General features: G+C 38.9%; 2 protein-coding genes across 3 annotated transcripts in view; one reads left to right on the top strand and one right to left on the bottom strand.

The window, feature by feature from the left end:
* Window positions 1-3,671, top strand: part of ABCB11 (ATP binding cassette subfamily B member 11) — a 96,982-nt gene extending 93,311 nt beyond the window's left edge. For both annotated transcript variants that reach the window (XM_040475298.1, XM_040475299.1), the window contains 2 exons: window positions 1,484-1,630; window positions 2,726-3,671. In XM_040475298.1, the coding sequence (XP_040331232.1) occupies window positions 1,484-1,630; window positions 2,726-2,926 (348 nt within the window). In that variant the 3' untranslated portion in view covers window positions 2,927-3,671. The remainder of the gene's footprint in view (window positions 1-1,483; window positions 1,631-2,725) is intronic.
* Window positions 3,672-17,797: 14,126 nt separating this feature from the next.
* Window positions 17,798-25,263, bottom strand: G6PC2 (glucose-6-phosphatase catalytic subunit 2). The gene is made up of 5 exons (XM_040474653.1): window positions 25,030-25,263; window positions 24,367-24,476; window positions 22,333-22,444; window positions 19,964-20,079; window positions 17,798-19,177 (listed from the first exon to the last, which is right to left on the bottom strand). The coding sequence occupies exons 1-5, from the start codon at window positions 25,245-25,247 to the stop codon at window positions 18,666-18,668; spliced, it is 1,068 nt and encodes a 355-aa protein (XP_040330587.1). The 5' UTR covers window positions 25,248-25,263; the 3' UTR covers window positions 17,798-18,665.
* Window positions 25,264-26,606: the final 1,343 nt, after the last annotated feature.

The raw sequence follows: 26,606 nt of genomic DNA, 5'->3' as shown, positions 1-26,606 counted from the left end.
GTTTTCTGGGTTATTTAGGCAGGTGTAGGTGGAATCTAAGTGATCAGCAGGACGCGCGGTGAGCCCAGCGTCCTCCTACACCGCCATCTTCCCTCTCTCTCCTTACTGAAGGTTTTTAAATAAAGACTGATCCTAATTAAAGGACTTCTGTCATGTGCCTTACAGGAATCTATTAAGACCTGGACTTCTTTTAAATACCACTTTTAAATTACTTTTTTTTTTTTTTTGCACGTGATTATGTTTATAAATTTTGTGTTGTTTGGGGTGGCTTTTTCCTTTTTTTTTGTTTTGTTTTGTTTGTTTTTTCACAAAGGCCCTTAAGTCTTAGCTTGATTCTAACCTGGGTAGCTCAATCCATGAGCATGTGGAAATTACTGTGTACTGTATCCTGAATGAAAAGCAAAGCTTGTGTTCCCTCTGGAAGATTCATTTATTCCACAAATCTTTGTTGAGCACCTTCTCATTTTGTGGGAGACAGTGGCTCAGAGGCAGTTTATTGCCTCTTTCTCATATGGATTTAACCCATGGTACCCTCCACTGAGCATTTTTTCTCCACGAGGACAAAGTAGGCTGTCATGATTCTCACTTGGTGTGGTTAGCATTTGTCAGGAGGCAAGGGAATCAGGGGGAAGGAAACACACCTTGTTGTGGAAGGCAGGGGAGAGCAGTGGTCAAGGGCAAAGTCTCAGAAACATGACACACATGGATTTCGAGTTCTGCTTTTTACTTGTCTTTGCACAATTTTCTTACCTGTCTGTGCCTAAGTTTTGTAATCTGTAAAGTAGGGAGAAAATTATTTCTGTGAGTATTAAATGATCATCTGGCTCGAATAGTTAACACGATGCCTAAAGCATCATAAATATTCTGTGAATGCTAACTATTCTTTATGTAGCCATGCCTAGCATCTAGCTAGGAATTTTCCTTCATAATTGCAGTAAATGTATGGACTAGTGATTAACATCTTCATTTTCCAGGCAAGTTTGCTGTTCACAGAAATTTAGGTAATTTGATCATGCTCATAGAGCTACTAGACAGCACAGTGAGGATTTGTAACTAAGCTTATGTTCCAGAATGATGTCTCCTCAATAAGAGGATGGACCAGGAGATCTCTCAAAGGGCCCTTGCAGTCACAGGATTATTCCATCTTGGAAACCTCTTCCAGATGAGAGTTTGGAAATCCAGGAATCTTAAATCAGAGAGATCTTATAGACAGGGAGAAAGAAAGAAAAAAAAAACCACCACAAACCTAAAATAAATGCAGAGATGGAGATATAAAATCCCCTAATTTCCCAACAAATGCTATATATTTTTTATATTCCTAAATGGGTTTTATATCCTTTATAGAAGGACTCATTTATGATTCCTAATTTAAAAAAAAAAAACAAAAATTGTTTAAATCCTCAGAGAGGTGATTAATGTGGGCTCCATACAGCATAGGAGCAATGACTGTTTCTGGGTCTCAAACTCACCATACTTTTTCCAGAAATATGAAACTAATGTTGGATCCCAGGGGTCTCAACTGTCTCGAGGGGAGAAACAACGGATTGCTATTGCTCGGGCCATTGTACGAGATCCTAAAATCTTGCTACTAGATGAGGCTACTTCTGCCTTAGACACAGAAAGTGAAAAGGTATGTATTGATTTTCTAAAGTCTTAGATCATTATAAATGGGTCTCTTGCTGTAATATTTGCCCTTATGAAATGGCACTATTTTCAATTTTATGATTCATTAACAGTATAAATGGCCAATACTTGGTGGAACAAAAGACAATAATCTAGAGGAAGTGATTCAAAATAGGAATGTTTCAAATGAAAAAGCATATTTTAACTTTAAGAATTGTTGTTAAGATTCTCTAGGCTAGGTGATGCTTTTTCAAGGGCTAGTAGTTAGCTTTCTTAAGTAAAATAATCTAGGTCATCTGTGAGGCATTTCCTATTTTATAATTTCAAAGTTACATGGTAGAGCAGGGAGATAGCACAAAACACAAAGTAAGAGGTGACATCTGATGTGCATGGAAGGAAATGCAATTGAACAAAACAAAACTATGAAATTTACCATTTATAATTAATTCCTTAAAAATCAGGATTCAATTTAAAGAGACCTAAGATGTCCTTAATGAATAACAATATCAGTAATGACCACTTAACTGCTACCTTACATGATTCCTTTGGTTTCATTTTTTGCAAATTAGACCATCAGGTATTGTAAAGTTATATTGTGACCTCATAGTTTGGTTCATTCTTGCTTCACTGAAAGTTCTCAGTCTGTAGAATGCAATTTATTTATTTATTTATTTATTTATTTATTTAAAAAAATTTTTTTTCAACGTTTTTTATTTATTTTTGGGACAGAGAGAGACAGAGCATGAACGGGGGAGGGGCAGAGAGAGAGGGAGACACAGAATTGGAAACAGGCTCCAGGCCCTGAGCCATCAGCCCAGAGCCTGATGCGGGGCTCGAACTCACGGACCGCAAGATCGTGACCTGGCTGAAGTCGGACGCTTAACCGACTGCACCACCCAGGAGCCCCTGTAGAATGCAATTTAAATCATTGAGACATTGCATACAGCAAGTACTTATGTGATCCTTTCTCTCCTGTCAAGGCTTTGGGTTTAACCCCTGAGTATAGCAATGCTGCTCAAGTAGTATTAAGCAGAATTCTTGAGATGTTGGGCCAGGGTACAAACATGTGTCTTTGCATCAACTTTCCACCTTCTCTTTGCAGACAGTGCAGGTCGCCCTGGACAAAGCCAGAGAAGGTCGGACCTGCATTGTCATTGCTCATCGTTTGTCTACCATCCAAAACTCAGATATCATTGCTGTCATGTCACAGGGGGTAGTGATTGAAAAGGGGACCCATGAAGAACTGATGGACCAGAAGGGAGCCTACTACAAACTAGTCATCACAGGAGCCCCCATCAGTTGACCTGACTCAAGAACTTCATGTACAGATGATGTACCAATTACAAGAGTGCCATGGGGTTGTGTTTTTTTCTTTAAGGAGAAATGATAATACTTTACTTTCTCAGACATTGTCATATGTTGGGATCCAAGCTAATTTCTAATGGCTTTCAAAACAATTTAGTGTTAAATATCTGTATATAGAAAATGAAAGAAACTAGGGTTAGCGTGAGTTAAAATCCAATGGCAAGCAACTGCTTAGCCATCATCCAGTGGCTTCTCCATGCAGAAGCCATTCGCAGTTACTACATGGGAATTATTGGGAAGGCATAGAGTAAATGAGACTTTGAATTCCTTGAGAGCAGAGGATTGTCCTATGCATTTTTGAAACTTCAGTGTACCCAGAGCCTATGCACTTATAATAGGCACTCAGCAAATGTTTATCAAGCTGGACCAAGGTCATATGTGAAAACAACAGGAAGACTGACACCCAACTATTTCCTGACTAAAATTTTCTTTCATGTTAAAAGAGATTCATTCATCTTTAAGGATGGGGATAGGAAAAGGAGGACTTTGATACTCTGGATGTTCTCAGAATGGGAAAGGCAGAAAGGGGCAAGTATTCACAAGGACTTACTAGGAAGGGGTATTGATTTGTAGAATCAGGGTGTAGTGCCTAAGGGGTGAAGTCATTAGAATCTACTAATGTGGCTTTTTTGTATAATGCTATGTGAAACTATGACAAAATAAAATGCAGTATTTTTATTTCATGAATAGACTTTGGGGAAACAAAGGACAGCAACCTGGGATAAAGACTGTATCCCAGGCCTTTAGTCCCTGTTGCCACCCTTCGTATTGGTTGCCTGTGTGGAAACAGAAGTATAAACCCTCCTCCTGCAGCAGGACGGCTGCCCTTCCCTAATTCCTGCAAAAGACTGGGTGGAGAATCTCACTGAGAGAAGCTTGAACTTAGAGACACAAGTCACATTGGAAGGGGCAGCTAAACATACAGGAGAAAAGGGGATTAAATATAAAGCTATAAATACACAAGCAGAAAAAATTCCAACTCCCTCTTCCTCTGGCAAAAAAAGATTTTAGGAGTAGCCTCTGGGGAAACTGGCCAATCCAAGAAAAGATACCTTATCAGGCCAATGCCTGAAATCCTCCAAAGAAACTCCCCAACCAGATTACTCTACTGTGAAGCCCACCTTCTAACAACACACACCAATTGGCTTTTCAGTGTCTCACTCTTCTACAGGAATAGACTGTCAAGAATCACCAGGCACTGAGGAAATATTATAACACAAAAAGCAAAATGACAACAATAGAATGCCCAGAACAAGAATATTAGAGGTAACAGAGCCAATGTAAAGATTAGGAAAACATTCCAATGCTAAATGTATATAACAAGATGAGAAGATATTCTTATCTATGTAAATAAAAATAAGAGTCCATAAAAATGAACATACAAAAAGAGCTCTTGACAACACAAATGAAAAATTCTGTAACAGTTCCTACCAAATTGTCCTGCCATCAAGATGTCTTCCTACTCTCTCTCCTTCCCAAATGCACTCGATGCGTAAATTTTTTCTTCCCGTGGAGAACAAATCACATTCTGCCTACAAATTAAGCCTGAGCTCTTTGTATATTGAGGTATATTATTTTTGTCTCTGGTCCAGTGTTTCCTGGTAAATAACCATAAAGGTGGTTTAGCAAGTTAACTAGTTAGGTCAGAAGAATTAATGGCTTCCAAATCAGGGAGGGAGAGTGTGGGGGACAGCATTCTAGTTAAGTTATGAAAAACGGCAATGACAAGTATGTTGCAGAATAAAGATGCCTGCAACAAGGAATTAAATTTTACAGTATGCATGGGCTCATCCTCTAATATTGAAGAAAGAAGACCAGAATCCATTTGTGTAAGTATGCATTTCAGAGGAAAAGAACATAAGCTCTGCGCTGGGAGGCTGCCAGTTTCCTGGGGTAGAATGTGTGGGGTGTGAAAAATGAATGAGTCATTTTTGGGATGCCTGGGTGACCCACTCAGTTGAGTGCAGAACTTCAGCTCAGGTCATGATCTCACGGTTTGTGGGTTCGAGCCCCACGTTGGGCTCTGTGCTGATAGCTCGGAGCCTGGAGCCTGCTTCAGATTCTGTTTCTCCCCCTCTCTCTGCCCCTCCCCTGCTCCCACTCTGTCTGTCTCTCTGTCTCTCTCTCTCAAAAATAAACATTAAAAAAAGATACTTTTTTTAAAATAAGGTACTTGAAAGTTATTGATAAGCATGAAAAGGTTGACTACAGAGGGTTTGAAATGATGTGGGAAATAGTTGTTTTTTGAGGCTCAGTGACAAGGGAGAAAGGATTATAATCTTAAAAATATAGAAATAAATAAAGTTGCAAGTTTATTTTACAACACCAGGGAGCACCAATGTCTCCATATCTATCCCACATCCTGTATCACTAACAAAGATATGTTCTCTGCAATTTTACATTATTAATGTTTCTCAGATAATGGGGTTACTTGCTTTCTCTGTTCTGACACTTATTCCAAGTCTTTTTGAATTTCTAATGTTTTCAGGATGGGTTCATGGTATGATCAAACTCATCCCATAACCCCAGACAAAAAAAAAGTTTATAGTAGAAAAAAGAAGAATTGGAAGAGAAAGTTGGGGAAATTTCTCTGAAGGTAGGACAAAACGAGACAAGAAGAAAAAAGAAAAAGAAAAATTTTATTTTTTATTTTAACTATTTTTTTTGATGTTTATTTTTGAGAGAGAGAGAGACAGGGAGTGTGAGTGGGGGAGGGACAGAGAGAGAGAGACAGACAGACAGACAGACAGACAGAATCCAAAGCAGGCTCCAGGCTCTGAGCTGTTAGCACAGAGCCCGATGCAGGGCTTGAACCCACGAACCGTGAGACCATGACCTGGGCCAAAGTTGAATGTTCAACTGACTGAGCCACCTAGGCACCCCAGAAAAAGAAAAAATTTAGAGGATCAATCCAAAAGGTACAGTAATTAGCTAATTGCAGTCCAGAAAGAAAGAGGGGAATAAATTATTTAAATTGTCCAAAAGTATTTCCTATAATTGAAGGATGTAAATTTTCATCCTGAAAGGGTTCAAAAGTGTTGAATATAATAAATAAATAAAGATCTTCCCTGAGCACACTATTATGTGATTTTAGGAAATTGGGGAAGAAGATACTCAAATTTATCAGGGGTGGTGGGGTGGGGACATGATACACATAATAAAGAATCATAATGACATAGGACCTGTTAACAATAACACTAAAAGCCAGAAGATGAAAAGATTTGCCTTCAAAATTCTTAGGGAAAGTTATTTCCAGCCTAGAATTTTATATCCAGCAAACTATTCTCAAGAATGACAGGAGTCTAAAGAAATTCTCAGTCATGTAAGGTTTCAAAACTTTACCTCCCTATACATCTTTTCTCAGGAAGCCACAGGAAGGTTTCCCTGAAATAAAAGTAAATGAGGAGAGGGTATAGGACCCAGGAAACAGGTGTTCTAACTCAAGAATGAGGCAAGGGGAGGGGTTCCTGGGTGGCTCAGTTGGTTAAGTGCCTGGCTCTTGATTTCGGCTTGGGCCATGATCTCATGGTTCATGAGTTCAAGCCTCGCATTGGGCTCTGCACTGACAGTGTGGAGCCTGCTTGGGATTCTCTCTGTCTGCCTTCCCCTGCTCATGCTCATTTTCTCTCTCACTCCCTCACTCTCTCTCTCTCAAAAATTACTTAAAAAAAAAAAAAAAAACAACAGAATGAGGTGATGGGAATCTCCAGGATGATTAGGAAGGGAAATCCCAACTATGCTGTAGTTATTTGTAGTAAATAGCCAGCCCCAACTGAAATAAGGAAATGAGGTTCCAAGAGGGATGTCTCTAGGAAAATCGTGATTCTACTATACTTTCCAACATACTGTCTGGCAGAGTTTGCCGGTGAATTAGCGATGTGTATACAGAAAGACACAGAGAAAGACAGAGAAGAGTATTAGCTATTAGCTCGGGGGGAAAAGAAAACTTCTGCATGAAAGGAAATATATTTATATTATTTGTAATATAATACAATTGCATGACTCACCCAAGAATGCTATTTACAAAGCCATACCAATGTAAATGCTGAATGCTGATCTAAACCAAAATTAGACATAGGTTATGAAAGGGGATAAAAAGATGTGGGAGAGGTGATTTAGCGATAGGACATGAGTGTAAGAGAACTGGAGCCTCATATTCCATGGTAGAAATTAGTTACAAATTTAACAAATAGCAATAAAACATTACTTTAAAAGACAAAGGTAAGGTGCCTGGGTGGCTCAGTCAGTTAAGTGTCCAACTTTGGCTCACGTCATGATCTCACTGTTCATGAGTTGGAGCCCCGCACCGGCTCTGTGCTGACAGCTCAGGCCTTGGAGCCTGCTTCAGATTCTGTGTCTCCCTCTCTCTCTGCCCCTCCCCTTCTCTCACTCTGTCTCTCTCTCCTTCAAAATAAGTAAACATTAAAAAATTAAAAAAAATTTTTTTTAATAAAGTAAACAAATTAAAACAAAAGGAGAAAAAATGTAGCATAGAGGCACAATAATAAAAACAGTAGGTACTGAAACTGGATTTGAAAGATACATCACAGGAACAGAAGAGAGTCCAGAAATTGATTCACCAGGAGTCCCACTTCTCATAGTTTATTCTAAATTTCTAATCACAAAAGTGAGCATTGTTGTCTCTTCCTTTATTGTTCAGAATAACTTGGAAACAATCTAAAAGTCCATAAATAAGAGGATGGGGAAAAGGTAAAATAGTTTAGACACATATATACAGTGATATTTGCCATGAAGCCAATAAAATGATTCTATTGACCTATGTTTATTGTTTTTGTGCAACTATGTCCATTATATGCTGTACATAAAAAGTGAGTTTCTGATCATGATGGGTAGTATGATACCATCTACCCATCTCTTTCTCTCTCTCTATCTATACACACACACAGACACACACACACCTCACACATCTGTTATGTATATATGTGTCTGTGTTTATGTGTTTGTATGTATCTATATGCTTAAAGAGATATCTGGAAGGATTTGTACCAAATTTTTGGTAGTCTTTATTTCCAGTCATTTATCCTCTGTATGGCCACAGCTCCCTGCACATACTAAATGTCTGTGGTCCTTGAGGACAGGGACTGTGTCTAGTTCATAGTATCCCTACTACTTTCTCAGTACTTGGTATACAGTGATAACTCAAGACTCTTGGTTGAATAATCATTTTAAATGTATACAAGTAGTGAATAATTTGTCAGCCCCAAGACAACCACCCCATTAGGTTACAGCAGTGCCTTCCAATGGAAATATAAGTCACTAATGCAAACTACATGTGTAATTTTAAATTTTCTAGTCACATTAAAGGAAAACGAAACAAGTGAAATTAATGCTAATATATTTCATTTAATCCAAAATCTACAAAATATTACTATTGCATATAATCGATATAAAATTATTAATAAAATATTTTACTTTAAACTTAAATTTTACTTTATCATATTAAATATTTAGAATCTGATGTGTTTATACTTATAGTACAGCTCAGTTCAGACTAGCCACATGTCAAATTCCCACTAGCTATATGTGACTAGCAGCTACTATATCCAAAAGATAGGGTTAGAATATCCAGTTTTGTGGATTTCCTGGCCTGGGCCTCAGTTGTCCCTGCATGATTTGAGTCTTATAAAAACATGAGCCCAGCTTTTCCCTTGGAACATGTTTTTATACCGTACTTGCAAATTTTGCAGAACTTGTTTAGATTGAAGATCATGACACTCATTTGAAGTAACAAGCATCGTGGTAGAATCTGGCAGAATCAAACATTATGATGACAGAGTCATATAGGCCCTTATTAGAGTGGTTAAAATTCTTCACATCATTAATTTTACTTGATTTACTGGTTTGAGTCGACAAAGAGAGAAAACTAAGATTGTTTAACGTAATACAATTTAATTTTTTAAATTGCCATTTCATCTAATCCCCTTGAGTTCTCTTCCCAAGACAAGTTTTATCCCAGGTAATTTATAAGATTTGTTTATGATTTTTTTCTATAAGCAATTCTTATAAATAATTAGAGCAGCACACTTTCCAACTTATTTAGAAAAGACACCCTGAGTCATTTGGTACATCTCAAAATTGCATGAGAGCAGATAACCACAAAACAGAAATGATGTTATTTGAGAAAAAAGTAGAATTGACCTCTAGATTATTTTGTCGGGAAACTCTTTCATATAGTGACTCGAGGTCTACTCTATGTATGCTCGTAAGAAATAATTTCAATGAAAAGACACTTTGAATTTAGCAATGCATTCATGCATGCAATTTTTGGCAATTATGCATTCATTTAAAAACGTATACCCTGAGGTATTTTGATATTGTGTCCTGAAAGAGGAAAATACATAGGATCATAATTAGGTATAGTTTGCCACATATTTATTCATGAATTAAATGTAAATCTCCTACCCTAAGAAAATAACAGAACATTTCCATTAGGTTGGTTTAGGATCCTACTTCATATTTCCAACTAAGTGCTGGATTTAATACTATCTCTTATGCATGCAGAATCTCTCTGTAATCAGGTCACATAAGTATGTTAGTAGAGATCAAAAAATTGCAAATTTGGTTGCTGTTTCCAAACCCATTTTGAGATAACTTTACATATGTGTGTGTATCATTATAAAACAAACATTTAGTCCATTTGTATTTGCTCTGAATTTCCAGATCAAGTGAATAATGTCACCTGCCTATAAGAGGTGGGAGATGAAAATAACTTAAACAAACTTTAAAACCCAATTCCAATTTCTTTCACACTGTGTTCAATTAAATGCCCAATTAATTTAAATGAATAGACTGTAAATAAAGCAGTGCACATGATTATCATCTAATTAGCACTGGCCAGCATTATAATGTGCTCATTAGTGAGTCGTATGGCATCCTAAGGCTCATAATGAGTAATCAGGATACACGTGACTGACATGTAGCTGTCTGCATGCAGCTACTCAGCCCAATAAATCAACACCAGGACAGAAAGTGCAGTAGAAAAAGGAAGAAGAATATGTAGCTGGTGAATCTGCAGTTCCATCCTTTGTATAATTCAGGTACAGGTCCTACTCTCAGATACAAAAAGATAAATTGGAGAACAACACAACAGCTGGAGATAGAAAGGGAAATGTTCACCCAAAGTGACCCAGACAAATGTCAAAAATTATTATGAATGATTACAGGACAGAAAGAAACTACTCCAAATTTATTTGTTGAGGGTACATATTTCTAATATATCAAGAATGGAATCAAACTAAAAGATGCACAATGTCTTAATAGAATTTCTTGGAAGATGAAAATTCGATTAATCATTTAAATATACCCTGGGATAACATTCACGAAGCATTTTATAATTTAGAAAGTAGTGTGCCCTCACAATTTTTGTATGTTATTGTGAAAGCGGTTAGCAGGTAAGTTGCCTTTATTGTTATATATGGGAGAAGTCACCGTGCAGGTGTCAGGCTGGCTTACTTGACACCCAATTCTACATCCTTTTCCCTTGCTTGCCTCTACTACAGAGGTTGGAAAGTCAAGTCTCTCCCTTCCTAGACTCCCTTGAGGCCAGGGGAGACCATGACACTGTTCTGATCAATGAAATACAGACACAGCCTTCTAGAATAAGGCTAGGCTGAAGAAAGGCTGTTTTCCTTCCTCATTTCTTCTTTCCTGGAGGCACGGCAGCCATGCTGTGGTGGTCATCTGGTCAGAAGCCATACACCACGGATGGCGGAGCAAGAAAATAGACTGAGCCTGATTCCTGGACATCCTTGAGCAGCTACTCCAGCCTGGGCCGCCTACCTCCAGCCATCCTGTTCCATGTGAAGAAGACACCTTTCATTTGTTTAAGCCACTGAAGTATTTTTTTTGTAGTTGTAGATGTTGCTGTTAATTACCAATGAACACAATCTTTTTAAATTTTTTTTTAAATGTTTATTTACATTTGAGAGAGAGAGAGAGAGACAGAACTTGAGCCAGGGAGGGGCAGAGACGGAGACAGAATCTGAAGCAGGCTCCAGCTTCCAAGCTGTCATCAGAGAGCCCAACGTGGTGCCCCAACGCATGAATGGCAAGATCATGATGTGAGCCAAAATCAGACGCCCAACCAACTGAGCCACCAGGCTTCCCGATGAACACAATCTTAATAGATAGATACTATTGTTATAGATATTTTTGTTAACAACAACAACAAAAAAATACTGAAATGTAAGTATAAATAATGCCATGTTAAAGTATTGATGTGTACTTAAATGACCTTAAAATATGATCTTGATATCTAGAGGTATTCCAAAACATCAGTTGAAGAAAGAATTAATCACAGTCTTCTTTCAAATGTCACTGCTATGAAAAGGAGATCACACTGAAAGGAAATCCTTGCAGCTCATTCTAGTGGTTTTCTGGGAACATTCCAGGTACCCTGCTTTATTAATGCTTTTACAAGTGAAGCGGGCTTTTACTTAGAGATCTGGTGTTTTGTGGGTCATGATTTCTCATCCTCTCATATGACGAAATTGTTGTTAGCCTGGGAATGATCTGGATCTATTGGCAGAATAAAGCCAGGGAAAAGAAAGTCATTCAAGAAGAGGATGAATTTGAAATAGGATGGGTTAGAAATGATGGGGAATAATGTTGCCATCTAATTTGTAGCTAGATAAAGTCTCCACCCAATTCTTCCAAGCCCACAGGCCAATGGCATCCACTGGTGTCCACCCACCCAGAGCTGCATCAGGCGAGCCTGGAACCTTGGGATCTCTGGCAGGGAAAGTTCTATGTTGAACTCACCCATGCATCTCTAGCACCTAAAGGCACTTAGTTAAGTGTTTGTCAGGTGGGTAGGCAGGGGGATTCAAGAGAAAATAAAAGCATGAACAAAAGGGGTCCTGTTTGAACTTGAGGGAATCTTAGAAGCTGTTTGGAAAGAGATGTCTAATTTTCATTTAGCATGGTAGTCCTCAAAAATCTTGGTACCACATAATTTGGTGTTAAAATGGTGTTACATTCAGGAAGCACATTTCAACAGCCACAAAGAGTTAAAAAGTAAATTTCGTCTTTACATCTTTGAGGGAGCCATAATTAGTCCTCAACAAACCTACTAAAATGCTATTTCAAGCTTCTAGTCACTTTCCCCACACAGCACAGTTGGTTAAGCACCTCCAATCCCTCTCCCACGAAGCAAACTTCCCTCCTCCTTCGCTTCTTCTCACTCAGCCTGTTATTACACATATCCCCTTAGTATCTCTTCCGGCAAGAAAAATTTCCTCATTAGGATGTTGAGGAAGGAGAAATGGAGCTGGTAATTTCATTATAGGATCTCTTCTGTAAGCTAGGTGAGTAGGAAGTCTGAATATTCTCATGTTAATAATTTTGCCCAGTAGCATCAGTTAAATTATTTCATGTCTCCAGGATCTCTTTTCATAGCTATAAAACTCGGATTCTAATTGGAGTAGATTGTTTTAAAGACAGAAATGTATTACACAAATCCAAATTTGTTTATTAAAGCAGCAAATTAAAAATGCAGTAATTTTTAGAATTTACAGCCTTGTTCATTGCATATAAGTAAAATTTAATACGCTCTGGCTCTTCTTCCAACTTGACTGAATGAGACCCTGAGAGTTGCAGAAGGTCAGGGTTGGAATACACGAACCTTCCCTTCTAAGCCCATTTTAAGCCCCTCACTTGAGAAAGTACTCAACTGAGGCCTCCAACGTTCACTGGCCTCCTGGCATCACAGTGGTTAGATGTGGAGACTCACTAGACTGGACTAGAATGTAGGTCCAGTAGCTCCAGTCCAGTGAGCTTGCTGCCAAACTCCTCAGTCTCGTACATCTCTTTGTCTTTGAATTTGCTACCACCTACCCCGCTGTGTTCTGACACCCTTTGGGATCCACCTAGGGATGTGTGGCACTGCCTCTTGATTGGCCAGCATGAGCAGGGCATCAACATTTCAGTGCTAAAAAAATAAGGTGCACAATAAAATCTCCCAAACTCAGACAGGAACATTTCCTCTCCCTTTGTTAAGTCAATGCAAACTTCATATGGAAAGCTAGCAACACCTCTCCAATTTCTTTCATTCAAAGAATCATAAAAAGGCAGAGTTGAGAATGATTCCATAGAAGAAAGAAATCGCAAGGCCCAGATGCTTTTAACGTGGAATTATTGAGCTTGAGGGCAAGGGTGGTGTCCGCGAAAGGCATTGATATGTAAATACAATGACCACCTTTAGAAAGCCCTTCCATTAATGGCAGAATGTGTGAGCAAGGAAGACAATCTGGCCGCTACTGTTCATAAGACACACGGTGAATCCAGGGAAAAGTCAGAATGTGATTGCCCCAACTGATGTGCAAGGGCAGGTGACAGCTAGAGGAGGAAAGAAGCACTTCATCTTAATTAGTTCTGGCTTTCTTTTCCAGGCACACATATGGCCTGCCGCTCCCGCAGGGTATGCAGATTGTCCCATGGAAGTGCTTTCTGCTCTGAGCCAGAACTGGCAATGGGCAGAGGTGCTGCCAGAGCGAATGCTCCTTTTTGCGGGCCCTGCTTTGTGCCCTAAACCCCACCGGCAGGACCACGGCTGCCGCCCTTCAGTCATTACCACCCGGGTCCTGGCAGTTCCTTCAGACACAGTGTTCTTCGGGAGACATCACAGTTTTTGAACTGAAGACAGATTCTTTTCAGTATCGCACGGCAGAACGTTAGAAGAAAAGAAATGGTTCTAAGAAATTTAAAAATTCAAAACAGAAAATAATTACTCGGCTTTACTCTAACCTTCATAACCTCAGTCTTTGAATTTTCTCCCTCCTTGAGAGCAATCACTTTGGTGCTGCCAAAAGAAATGCACTGGGATTCCTCCCGCGTCATTACTGTGATCTCCATCAAAGACGAGCAAAGACGGTAATTAGTACGCCACACTAAACCAGCCTCAATTCTGACGCGGACTGCACTTGTCCTTTGCAGAGCAAAAGAGAAGCACTTCTAATTCCTAGAATTTTCCCATAAGTTGCTGTCATTTGGCAGAAGTTTCCAGGATTGTTGCTTCTTATAGACCTCTCCTGCGGCTAATAATTCTTTTTAAGAAAAAAAAAAATAGGTCTTTTTTTTTTTTTAAGTTAACAAGTGGCACCACCATATGACCTTCAGTGTGAAATCACCATCATAAAGCATTAAAGGTAAGGGGTGGGGGAGGAAAATTTTTAAAGGCCACCTTAGTGTTTTTTTTTTTAATTTTTTAATGTTTATTTTTTGAGAGAGAGAGAGAGACAGTGTGAGTGGGGGAGGGGCAGAGAGAGAGAGAGAGGGAGACACAGAATCTGAAGCAGGCTCCAGGCTGCGAGCTGTCAGCCCAGAGCCCGATGCAGGGCTCGAACTCACAAGCTGTGAGATTGTGACCTGAGCCGAAGTCGGACACTTAACTGAGCCACCCAGGAGCCCCAAAATGCCGCCTTAGTTTCTTGGCAGCACTGAGGTCCACGTATTCATTCAGAAAGCGATTTGCAATTTCCAAAGTGGCCACAACAGTCATTCAATGAGGGCAAAATCCACAGGTGCAATTGGACACTAGGGATCCTTTTTTGAACAGTTTCTGAATATACACAGAAGTACTGGTGTCCAACATACAGGTGTGGTAGACCCAGACAAGCAGGAAAACTTGGTCAGAGAGTCATCCAAACTTCAGGATGAGGTCGTGAATATTGGATAAAACTCTGTCCAGCCTAGTGGCCCTTAGAGGGTTCCAGGACACTGTGTAGCAAGAGGGAACTAGACCTCCTGATTTGAAGCAACTGAGAGCTAAGAGTCTAGGGAGACCAGGGTGACTAGAGCTTGCAGGACAGAGTGAGAGAGAAGGATGCTGCACAGAGAGGGAATCTTAGGTCTGTAGACGGTCTCGCTGGGACATGCAGCAGGGCCTACTGTTAACTTTTTATAGTCACTCGAGTTCTCCCAGCCCCAGAAATGTTTAGTGCCAGTTACCACACAAGTTAATTTTTTTTAATGTGGAAGGTTCAGAATTAGAATTTCCCTGTCACTATACATGCCTTATACCTTGTTAACAGTAACTATGATTATTTTCGTCTGGAAATTAACATGCATGTTATTAACATCCATAATCTCAAATGAAATCAGAGATCTCTGGGCTAGGGTAAACATACCTTGTGTATGTTATGTAAGCAAATCACTGATGCTTCACTTTCTTCATGTAAAATAAAGCAGATACCGTTCATGTTGTCTCACACAGGACTGTAGTGCAGGTGACAATATAAAAAATACCCCCCCTTTTTTTTTTTTTTAAGGAAAAGCACTATAGGACTTGATCTGTGCTGTCCAATTCAGTAGCCACTAGACACACACATGACTATTTAAGTTTAAGTTAATTAAAAGTAAATACAGGGGCGCCTGGGTGGCTCAGTCGGTTAAGTGGCTGACTTTGGCTCAGGTCATGATCTCGAGGTCTGTGGGCTTGAGCCCCATGTCAGGCTCTGTGCTGAGAGCTCAGAGCCTGGAGCCTGCTTGAGATTCTGTGTCTCCTCTCTCTGCTTCTCCCGGCTCCCGCTCTGTCTCTTTGTCTCTCAAAACATGTTAAAAAAAAAAAACAAAAATAAAAGTAAATACAATTTTGAAATGCAGTTCCTGGGTCACATTAGCTGCATTTCAAAAGCCCAAGAGCCACACGTGGCTAGTGGCTTTCCATTATTGTAAAAAGTTCAGTTGAAGAGTGCTAGAATGTATGGTTTTACAATACTTAAGAGTCACATTTTAAAACCAAGTCTTTGACTTTTTCTTATACCAAGGTTTTTTTGTATCTGTATGTACCAATTTGATCTTGAATTTATTTACAGATTGTGAATAAATATAAAGCATTTACTTACAGATATAACTTTCAAGGGCATCTTATAATGCATTTTTAAAACTCTCTCTTCTGTTATACTCAAATAGATCTAGAGAAGGCCCAATTTAACCTAATGCAGATGTCCAATCAATAGGTTGTCAGAGAAAAGGGATTCAACACTCATCTTGAAAGCTAGTTTCGGCAATAATAAATTACTTGGCTTCTCTTTTCAAATGTGTGTTTGATTGGGCAGTCTCTCAAGTCGCTTGTCTTGATTTTCTCATCCTGAGAGCTCATAATATTGACATTTTTCTCCTGAATATGTAGATGTGTAGACATTTTGAATATATGGATATAGTAACAGTGAGTCAAATGAGCTCAATTCCACTTACGTTTAGCAAATAAATTGGAAGCAGAAGAGTCTTTTCCATCATTATTAAAGGGAGGCATTTTCTCCAAGGCTGTGAGAAGCTGTTCCTCTTGCTGCCTAAGCAGTTTCCATTGCAGAAGCAATTTGCCACCATATGGATCCCTCCAGGAGACTTCAACTAGAGTAAAAAGGGAAATCTCATCACATGGGGACTTTCAGCCTGATGGCAGATAGGGTGGATTTGTTGGCGATTAATTATAGTAAATGAACCCACACCTCATCCTATTCCCCTTCTGAGGGTCAAGTGTCACCCAACAGAGGGCGCTCACTATGGGTGCCTGGGGAGCGCTTCTCTCTGGGAACCGAGGAGGGATGTATGGTGGAATGAGCATTGGAGCAGCAGCCCCTGGCTGTTAATGCCCCAGTTTTCCCCAGGCTTGGTGAGAAGCAGTCTGAGACTGTGTTGGGATGGAAGATTCCTCCAACCTAACATTATTAATCTCAAATGAAACTTTGACAAAGGGGTCCTGAGAGCAGTGAGCTCTTTGGCAAGTGCAGGAGAGTACTGGATGAGACACATGTATTGAAAAGGGTCAAAGGACTGAAATGAACTTCTAAGGGCAACACTGGGGCAGAGGGGCTTGAACCAACAACCAGAAGTCATTACCTTAAGAACCATTCTTTTCTCTTTCACCCTGAATGTCCCTTCAACACGAGACAAATTTCATTCTTAAGATGATCTTTCTTCACCCCTCAGCTTCTTGCTTAGGAATCACCTGACCACTGAAACCAAGTTCAATTACCTTTAAAAACAAAGCTGTGAGGCACCTGGGTGGCTCAGTCACTTAAGCATCTGACTTCAGCTCAGGTCACGAGCTCATGGTTCATGAGTTCAAGCCCAGTGTCGGGCTCTGTGCTGACAGCTCAGAGCCCAGAGCCTGCTTCAGATTTGTGTCTCCCTCTCTCTCTGTCTCTTCCCTGCTTACTCTCTGTCTCTCTCTCTCTCAAAAATAAACATTAAAAAAACCCAAAACTTTTATGTGTGTTTTGTAAAAGCAACAGCATATACTCTATAAATACATCTACAGGAGGAAACAATAATTTCCTTTCGAGGAAAATCTTTGATTTTTCGAGTTTTTGTTACCCTCAACTAATGTTTTGCCAACTAGTACTTACTTGAACTGTTAAGTTTTCATAAATACTTATGGATGGTTTATTATATCATCTGAAATAATTCACGTATTTATATTTTTGAGTAGAGTTACATAAAACACTGTAGTGGACCACAGGCAACTAAGATGTGTAGCAAAGTCTGACTCAAAATGTACCTGATTGGAATGACATACTTATCAATTTAAAGTCCCGAATTACTAGACACAATGAAAGGAAAAAGGGGGGGGGGAAACTCTTATTGAGAAATTCTCAGTATAATATTAATATTCTTTCAATAATAATTCTCTAAAGTAAAGCTATAGATTTTTCATCACAGCTCAGTATACATAGAGATTAACCCGAATAGATAGATGCAATTAATAGTTTTCTTGGGTTGGAACATGACCTTGAGGAAAGGACTTGATTTTCTTGGTTTTGAAAGACTGGTAAATAATGTTCTGAGCAGAGCATCTTCAGCAGCATTTATTGACACTGGAAAGCACTACTGCAAAAAGAGACCAGGAGTTAAGCAGAGGTTCAAGTCTATACAGTAACCTGACCCCTTTCCCCTGGATATGTAGCCACATCTAGAGCCATCGCTGGCCCCATCAACACCCTGCATAGTGTGAGTCAAACAGGTTATGGCATTTTAATGACATTTCTGGAAAAACAGCTGATTTACATGGCAATCATCACAGAAGCATTCACTCTTACAGATTTTTACTTCTTAAAAATGAAGAAACAAAACAGTGTAATGGAAATATATGTCAGAAGACTTGGGTTCTAATTCCTGTTCTGACAGTGGTGTGACAACAGCAAGTTTTTTCTCCTGAATGAATTTCCCTCTCTTTATCTGAAAACTGAAGGGATTGGATTTGAGGGGGGCTCCCACTAAAATGCCCACAGGAACCATAAGCATCCTGACCTTCTTATAGTAATGACAACTGATACTGAGGCTCCTGTTGGGGTGCTAAAGACTGTGAGAAAATAGAGAATACTGCTTCTTACTAGGGACAGTCAATAACAGTAGATTGTTTCCAGGAGGGAATGCAGGTCCTGAGGTGCCATATTGTCAGATTTTTCAAGAAAACACAGTTCAGACTTTTATGCCAAATATTCTGGTTTTCAAATGTTGGCAACTAATTTAAATTGGGGTGGAGGGAGACCACTGTGAAGGCCAAACTAAACATAGGTATAGTGGGATGGGGCCAGTGGCTGCCATTTTGTGACCTCTGCTTGGAAGCCTCCGGTCTCCCCCTTCCCGTGGTTCTGCTGGAGGATGGAACAGGAGTGTCAGGCTGGGGCCACAGAGCACTAACTCCCTGTACAACTCTAATTAATCTTCTTTTCACTTGGTTTCATTAACATATGAATACAGTAGGGAATCAGAGCAACCACAGTCAGTGGGATGGATGCACTTTTACAGAAAGACAGCACATAAAATAAATGCTCTGCATGAGTGGGGATCTTGATGAAATGGTAGAGCTGCAGTGTGATCAACGAGACCACAGCACAAAGCAGCCGAAAGCTCAGCTTGTAGCCATTTTCCCCTCGGCAGCTCCTAAGGAACATCTCTGAGTTGATTGCAAAGCCCAAGCCAAAGAGCACCCCAAGGTTTCTCATGAGTCCGGCAAAAGGTGTGGTGTCAATGTGGATCCAGTCCGGGTTGGCACACCACTTCTTGGCTATGGGCACAGACCACAGCAGGTCAATGTCAAGCAGTCTGAGAAGCAGGTAAAAGCCCAGTGCAAACAGAAAGAGGAAGAGGTTGGTCTTCAGGTATGTGCTCAGACTGGCTGTTTGGATGCCTGGAGTGTGCTCAAAAGCCTCTGCCACAAGCATGCCTGAGGATCAGAAAAAGACACTGAAGATGACCATGAGCCCTCAAGCCCCTCAGGAATCATCCCTCTCTGCATTAAAGAATTTACCACTGTCTTCATGATAAAAGTCTTTAGACGTCTAGGTTCTATCCATTTTCCAAAGCCCCTTTCTTAAATAAAAACACACACTTGCCCGCACGGTCTTTTCAACCATCCCTGTTAGCCCAGGTGGATCACTCAGGAATCTGTGGCACTGGGAGACAAATACTACATAGGCAGAGCACTGATTTGGGTACTTGCAATTAATATTTCAATTGCCATAGCCAATTAACTACAGAGCCTTTAAAAGGTACGTGGGGGAAACTCAGTCATGGGGAGTGCCACTTCAGGAATACAAAGCAGCTGCTAAATGAAGTCCATGGTCATGTAATAATCACTTCAGGTGTATCAAAGACAGTGACATAGTGTGCAGGCTGGAGGGCCATTATGAAGTCCCCCGAACCAAGACACGAGCAGGCTGTCTGAGGTGAAGGCTTGGGAGTCAGACGTGGCCCTGGCCACACTTCAGAGAAGCCCCATCTCCCTGCGGGTTATGTGCTAATGCCATCGAATGAGACTGTGCCATTGTGTACATGGAGGATTTGAGAGGTGTGTTGAACTGCTTACACTCCCAGGGTAGCATTTAGTATCAGTGGCTTGACAGAATTACCTGAGACTGGGATACTACCTACCAGGGAGAATCTAACAACATAAAACAAATGACACTAAAGCTTTCCAAGGATACAACTAAAGGTAAGTGATCATATTTACCACCAATTACTCCAAGAATAGCTTGATGAGGAAAATGTGTTGCTATGAATACTCTGGAGATGCAGACACTGATTTGAATCAACCAAAAAAGACTCCAAAGAAATGACCAGGTCAGTCTACGATGGAAGAATAGATATAAGCGTAAAAAGTAGAGAAATTGTATCACTCATAAAATTAAGGGGTGACACCAGATGATCTTTCTCAGAGGACTCTTCTAACTGTGATATAACATTATGATTCTAGAGACTTTTCTCTCCCCAAAATGTTTCCATGTGCTTCGTAAGATTTGAAAAGTTTTAACAGAGGTTCCTACAATTTAGCAATGCATTAAACTTGACCAGTGCGATATCCTGAGATTTTAATAAATGCTATAAAAGGAAAATAATTTGATACCCTGATAATTATTTTAAAGGAGTATGGTAAATTCAAGTTTGGGGGGAATTATTAATATCCAGGAAGACCTAGAAAGGATCCTATACATTTTTACTCTCTGTGGTATGTGCTTCATCTTTATCCTCTCAACATTTTTTTCTCTGGAGAAAATTCACTGGAGAGTCCACTGCCACTCTGATGAACATCATACAAGCATTTCATCAGGGGCAAATTTTCATTTGGTTCAATTTCACAGACTCTCAAGAGTCCTGATTCCTTGTTTTTTCACATATAGAAAATAAGAGACAAGGGAATTGACCTAAACATTATATACTTTAGCTTAGAAGTAGCAATGTGCAATAAAGCTTACAAAAATATTGAAGTCCAAGCTCATCATTTTAATAAAGAATTAGCAATATTCAGTTATAGGAATCCTTGGGGTTTTGCTCCCAAATGTTTGCTCCTGATAATAGGACCAGACTGGTTATGGAAAAAACTAAATAGAAAGAAACGAGACTTTCCAAGAGGAGGTAAGCAGGAGTTATGCATAGGGAAGAAGAATAAACAAGAATTTGGTAATATTAAGCTAAAGAGTAGGCACTCAATAAATATCGATGGACAAAGGAAATGTTACAGTTATAAAAATCTAAAGGGAATCATAGAATTTTTTTTGAAAGAAAGGTTTTTTAAGGTTTGGAAATTTGAGGAAGAAATGAACTACAGAGAAAAGGTGAGGCTTGTTAAGATTCCTATTTTGAAAACTTGTCCATGGATAGAAAATGTTAATTTCTTTTCATTACAATGCTTTACTGTTGTTGTTTGCAGTTGGATAATAAACACCTTAAGGCGTACAAGTTGCAGTCTCACTAAAATAAACTTTGAAAATACCCAAATCTCTTTGGTGGTTTGTTTCTTTTATTGTCCAATACTACTTTAAAAGTGGAATGTGCAATAGATCTTGGAATTTTTTAATTTTATTTTTTTAATTTTTAAATGTTTAATTTAAGAGAAACAGAGACAGCATGAGTGGAGGAGAGGCAGAGAGAGAGACAGAGTGAGAGAGAGAGAGAGAGAGAGAGAGAGAGAGAGAATCCCAAGCAGGCTCCACACTGTCAGCACAGAGCCCGATGTGGGCTCGAACTCATGAAGCCATGAGTTCATGACCTGAGCTGAAATCAAGAGTCAGATATTCAACCGACTGAGCCACCCAGGCACCCTGGAAATTTTTTATTTTAGAAGAACTTTAACATGATGGTATATGTTATAGTATTCTTAAGCAATTAACTGAAAAATCTTATCTCAGTAGCCTAATAATTTATGATTCAAGTGATGCCCAGGATTGTTTTAATGATAGTTAAAAGTATTTCAGGAGAGAAGAGAAGGAAACATCTCAATTCCTATTAGAATTATGAATAATCTTAAAGTTGTAGGCCTTTCTAAACATTATGATTCTATTAACATTAAATCTACTAACATTCAAATTTAAGTTTGCCTTTAGAATGTTTTTAATTAAAAAGGTTGAATAGTCTTTTAAGCTAGAATATGTTATTGATGTCAAAAATGTTGGCTATTCAAAGAAGAAAACGTAATTTTTCTGAACTGATACATTCAAAGGGAATGATGATTCTCAAAACTTCTTGTTAATCTTAAAGCAAGGGAATGTGCATGCAAAAATACTTCCTTATATAATTTTAGATGGCTTATTTATGAGCTACTAAAGTGATAATGTATTATGGAAACCCAAAGGCACTTCCAGCAAGCCATTAGTCAATTAAACATTTCCAACCAATGTGGCAATAGCTCTGAGCCAAAGAGTAGATTACCTTAAAGCAAAATATTAACTTTCTATTCATTTTGCTATTTTGGCTATGATAGAATAGGATAAGCACATTTCAACAACTAAAAATATGCCAAAGGAAATGTTTTAAAAAGTCTTTCTGTATTCAAGAATTTCTGTATTCACATTCCAGTGGTACAGACACTGGAGCAAAGCTGACCTGTGCAGAGTGGTAGACGACTTATCCATCCGACTGACAGTGTGGCTCAGGGCAGCTGTTACCATGACATACCAGACACATGATGAGCCCATTGCATGGCCAGATGGACTTCCTGCAACAACAAAGTGCTGATCCATTTGAAAGGTGGTTAATAGCGTATCAGTATTAGAAGTAGACCACAGAATAGCATATTAGCCATGAAAGTTACAAACAACTCAGGAAGAAAAAAAAAACACAGGCTATATGTAATGTTTAGGAATAGGTAGAAATAAAAGAAGTTGAGTCAAATTGAGCCTCAAAACACTATTTCAAGAATTTTTTTTTCAGATTTTTCAAGTTCATCGAATTCTAGAAATCAAAATGTTCAAGGCTAATTAAGAACTTGAGCTGTTACACCCAAATCTGCCACATCCCTGCTTATTTTTCATGCTAGTTGTTTTTAATTGTTGAGAAAATTAAAGTACTTGTGTTGGATCTGGAATCCATTTATTTTCCTTGGGCTGAAAAGTCAAAACATCTGAAGGGTATCATTACTATGTTCTGGTTTACCAACTGACTTAAAATTAACTGCTATAAACTAGCAGATACCTCAGTGCCTATCTTGTGTCTGGCCACTGCAAAAGGTGTCTTTGTCATGAAATGGACCAGGGAAGCCGTAATGGGCATCAGTCCTGACACATGAAGCCTGGCAGCCTTTTTGCTCCCAGAATGTCTTTCCCATGCTGCTTGATTTTTTTTAAAAGATCACTTTACTTTGATTTTCACCATGAGTTTTTACGAAGTGGAGATTTATTCAGATTAAACACACCTCTTTGAAAACCACTACATTAAAAAAGACAATCTATTTCTTATAGATCTACTTCTTTCAAAGCTTATACTTTGAAAACATCATTATTCTTTCAAAACATCTTATACCGGATTTTTCAGAGCCTTTTACACTCCTACATGAGCTGTAAATCTTTAGGGAGTGAATATAGAATGCACTATTCCTTTTCTTTTCCAGAAAATGTTTTATGAGATAGAACACACACTGGGAAATTCTGGGATAAACCAAAGTAGCATTTCAATTGTCTCAAAGGTTATCCATCCATCCGTCCGTCTGTCCATCCATCCATCCGTCCATCCAACGTTGGTTTCACAAAGAAAAAATATACATCATTTCTGTCCTGATGGAATGCATAGCCTATTGGAGGAGCCAAATTAATTACAGTACAGTGTGATAAATAATATAACAGATGGATGTGTACTTTTATGGGAGCAAGAAAGAAGATATTCAGAGAACTCATTAGGAACTTACACATTGACTATATTCAGCATGAGTTTCAGGATGTCAAATGGAAAGAATTTTATGCTATGTAACAAACTGTGGTAAGGTATGTCACACATTCTTATAAATTAACACAACATGTAATTTTACCTTAATATATATTTTAAAAACCTTTTCAAAACTTAAACTCAATTTTCATAGTAAATATTTTACACTCATACAGAATCTTACTTATAAAAGGAAGTGGCCCAAGAAGTCTATTTATATTCTATATATACAAGAGAAAAAAAGAAATTTGAAAGAAAAAAGTCTATGATTAGAAATAATCTCTACTGGCAGTAGTAAAACCAGGAAGTCCTTACCTCATTCATGAGATTCTCAAAAGATCCATAATAACTTTGAAAGTTGCTCAGCAACAGACAAGTCAACATTTCTAGAATTTTAATATAGTTCTTTGGTAATTTCTTCTAGCTAACTTTTTTGTTTTTTTTAGAATAAAACCATTACATTCTTCCCAGAAATAAATGCCAAATATAAAATCATTTAGAAAGTAGTCTCCCAACTTACCCTTTTACAAATAACAAATGATTGTTCACAAAGCTTTCCTTTTCATTAGCAATTGTTGTGCTTATAAACTTTTAGTATCCTTACTCATGACATTTTCTTTAATACCCTATATAATATCATATAGTTATTAGATAATAATCATACATAATGACTCTCTGTTGGAATATCTTTAGTAACTTGAGGCTGCTATAATTGCTTACCTGGACCTGTTTCACATGTAGTGGGGAACTGTTCGAGGCATGAACTTGAATGATTTGGGTAAATCTGAGTTTCTTGGACCCACCAGTAAGGCCGATGACCGAACAATATCCTGTATTTAAAGAAATACAAATATGCATACATATTTAAACACACAACTATTGCTTAACCGGAGATTAGTTATTCTCTCCTATAAAAATGACTCAAGCAGAGGGTTGATGGGGAAAGTTCATGGTTAAGAGACTGGGTTCTGGTCTGTCTCTTATTACAGAGGATGACAGTCATTTGGAGCTTTGGTATCCTAGTTTCCAGTAAAAACGGGGACTTTTTTCCTTGTAAGGAAACTTCTGTGGGTGCTTTGGATTCTTAGACTGGGTGGTCCCTGGAATTATCAATCTGTTCATTATGGTGCTGCTCATTTAACTAACCTCTTGTTTAATCACAACATATGTGTTACAGGGTTTGGAATTTACTTATAAGTCAGATCAAGTATACTTTTCTATGCTTTTTGTAAGTTCTATTTATGAATAGGTGTTTCAAGTCAATTGGCATGTTTGAAAGATTTTCTAAGTAGAAACTACACACATCTGAAATGTGATCATTAAGCCAAAGCTACAAGTTTAAGAATAAGATTTACAAAAAATGAAAGAAAACAGAAGGCTTACCATTTAAAAATAAGATTGAACCAATCCCCAATGACTGCTACCCATATCATCTTGGTTCCAACTGTCTGATTAAGTTGAAACCAAAGTGGAAAATAAATAGAAAAGATATTCCGGGGATCACCAACATTGGACATAAAATTTAGAAAATTGTAGTAAGCTCGGTAGTCCTTCTGCAAATGCTGAATAACGAGCACTCCATTCCTATGAAGGAAATCCATCTTGAAAGAGAGGCAATTCTAAACATAGAGCAATCGGAGCTGAAGTGCTCTGAGTCCCACCGTTTTTATACACTACCCATGTGGCGTATCTGGCCATTACTGTAACATGTGATGCTGGCCATCTGTGAGAGGGTACATCAGTCCTCCTCTGCTGAAAAGCTCATGTGTTGATGATCTTAATTGGTGCCAAAGAGGTGAAGTACATGCTGATCTGTGGCAAGTCGAGGGGAAATTTGGGTGGAGACACAATGAATTTCTTATGCAATCTCCCTTTTGTGTACACAGTTGGATCATGTTTGCTTGAAATTTTTTGCACAGTTCATTTCCTTCAAGGGCAGAGACATTGGCAATTTCTATGCTTGGCTAGAAGACTACGCAAATAATTACTGCATGTCAAATAGCCCTTAGAGCCATGCATTTTAATATAAAATAGACTGTGGCTCTTTGACTATTTTATTGGGTCTTAGAGAAAAACGTATGGGTAAATATCTGGGCATGAAAAATTTATATGTTATGACAGGTTATTTTCTGATTGAAGACTTTTAACTAAAAATATTTTGATATTTCTCTTTTAGCAGAGAGAATGATATGGTATATAAGGAATAGAGAAGGAAATACATGAAAAACATGAAATCTGCAAGGAAACGTATTGGCTTTTGACTATAAGGCAAGAAAGCAGACACAGAGGTCACCTGGGTAATAGAACTGTGTTAAGAATGAGTCATATTTTTATGGGCAAGGGAATACAATTGAGTCAGGGAATCACTCCTGCGACAGAAAGATAAAAATCAACTTTAAAGGGCTTTTGACCAATCAGGAAAATGGTTTATTGAAAACAAAAGTGTTCAGCAGAAATATGAGGGAAGCACTCAAACACCCAAACAAACATGTAGATTGGGAATACACAGAAGGGCAGACAGCTCAGAAAGACCCAGAGGTTGAAGCGTTCCAGGGTCCCCAGAAAGCAATGAAGCGCCCCCACTCGGCGGCGGAGGGTGAAAGTAAGTCACGTGTTTGTTCTTTTACCATTCAGATCCTTGTCTTCTCTCAGCTTAGCCTCCTCACTAGGAACCATCTTCAAAGGATATCTCTTGGGGTCCTTGGATTTCTCTTGGAAGTCCTGCCCCATCATTCAACAGCGCCATTGTCATGGGGATCCAGCCTCCCTAGGTGCTCCCCCCACCCCCACCTCCCACCCCCAGCCTCTGTTGCTGCCCTTGGAGGAAATGCTTTGACTGCCCATTAAAATCTTTCTGGATATTTTTGGAAAATGCCCTACCTTTGTCCTACCCCAGACAAATTAACTTTCTGGTGATGGGACCCAAGCACTGGTATTTCAAAAATACTTTCCAAATGATT

The sequence above is a fragment of the Herpailurus yagouaroundi genome, unplaced genomic scaffold (assembly GCF_014898765.1).
Source record: "Herpailurus yagouaroundi ecotype Mexico unplaced genomic scaffold, PumYag 140, whole genome shotgun sequence".
In the NCBI taxonomy this organism is placed as follows: Eukaryota; Metazoa; Chordata; class Mammalia; order Carnivora; family Felidae; genus Herpailurus; species Herpailurus yagouaroundi.
Note: the sequence above shows the minus strand (reverse complement) of the source record. Positions and strands in the feature narration are given on the sequence as shown.

What these genes read in the sequence shown, in the direction of transcription:
- G6PC2 (XM_040474653.1), bottom strand. Translation starts at nt 25,247, where the DNA reads ATGGATTTCCTTCATAGGAATGGAGTGCTCGTTATTCAGCATTTGCAG. An exon ending in TACATGTGAAACAGGTCCAG is followed by an intron (nt 22,445 to 24,366) that starts GTAAGCAATTAT and finishes TTGTTGTTGCAG; the next exon opens with GAAGTCCATCTGGCCATGCA. An exon ending in TCGTCTACCACTCTGCACAG is followed by an intron (nt 20,080 to 22,332) that starts GTCAGCTTTGCT and finishes CTTCCATCGTAG; the next exon opens with ACTGACCTGGTCATTTCTTT.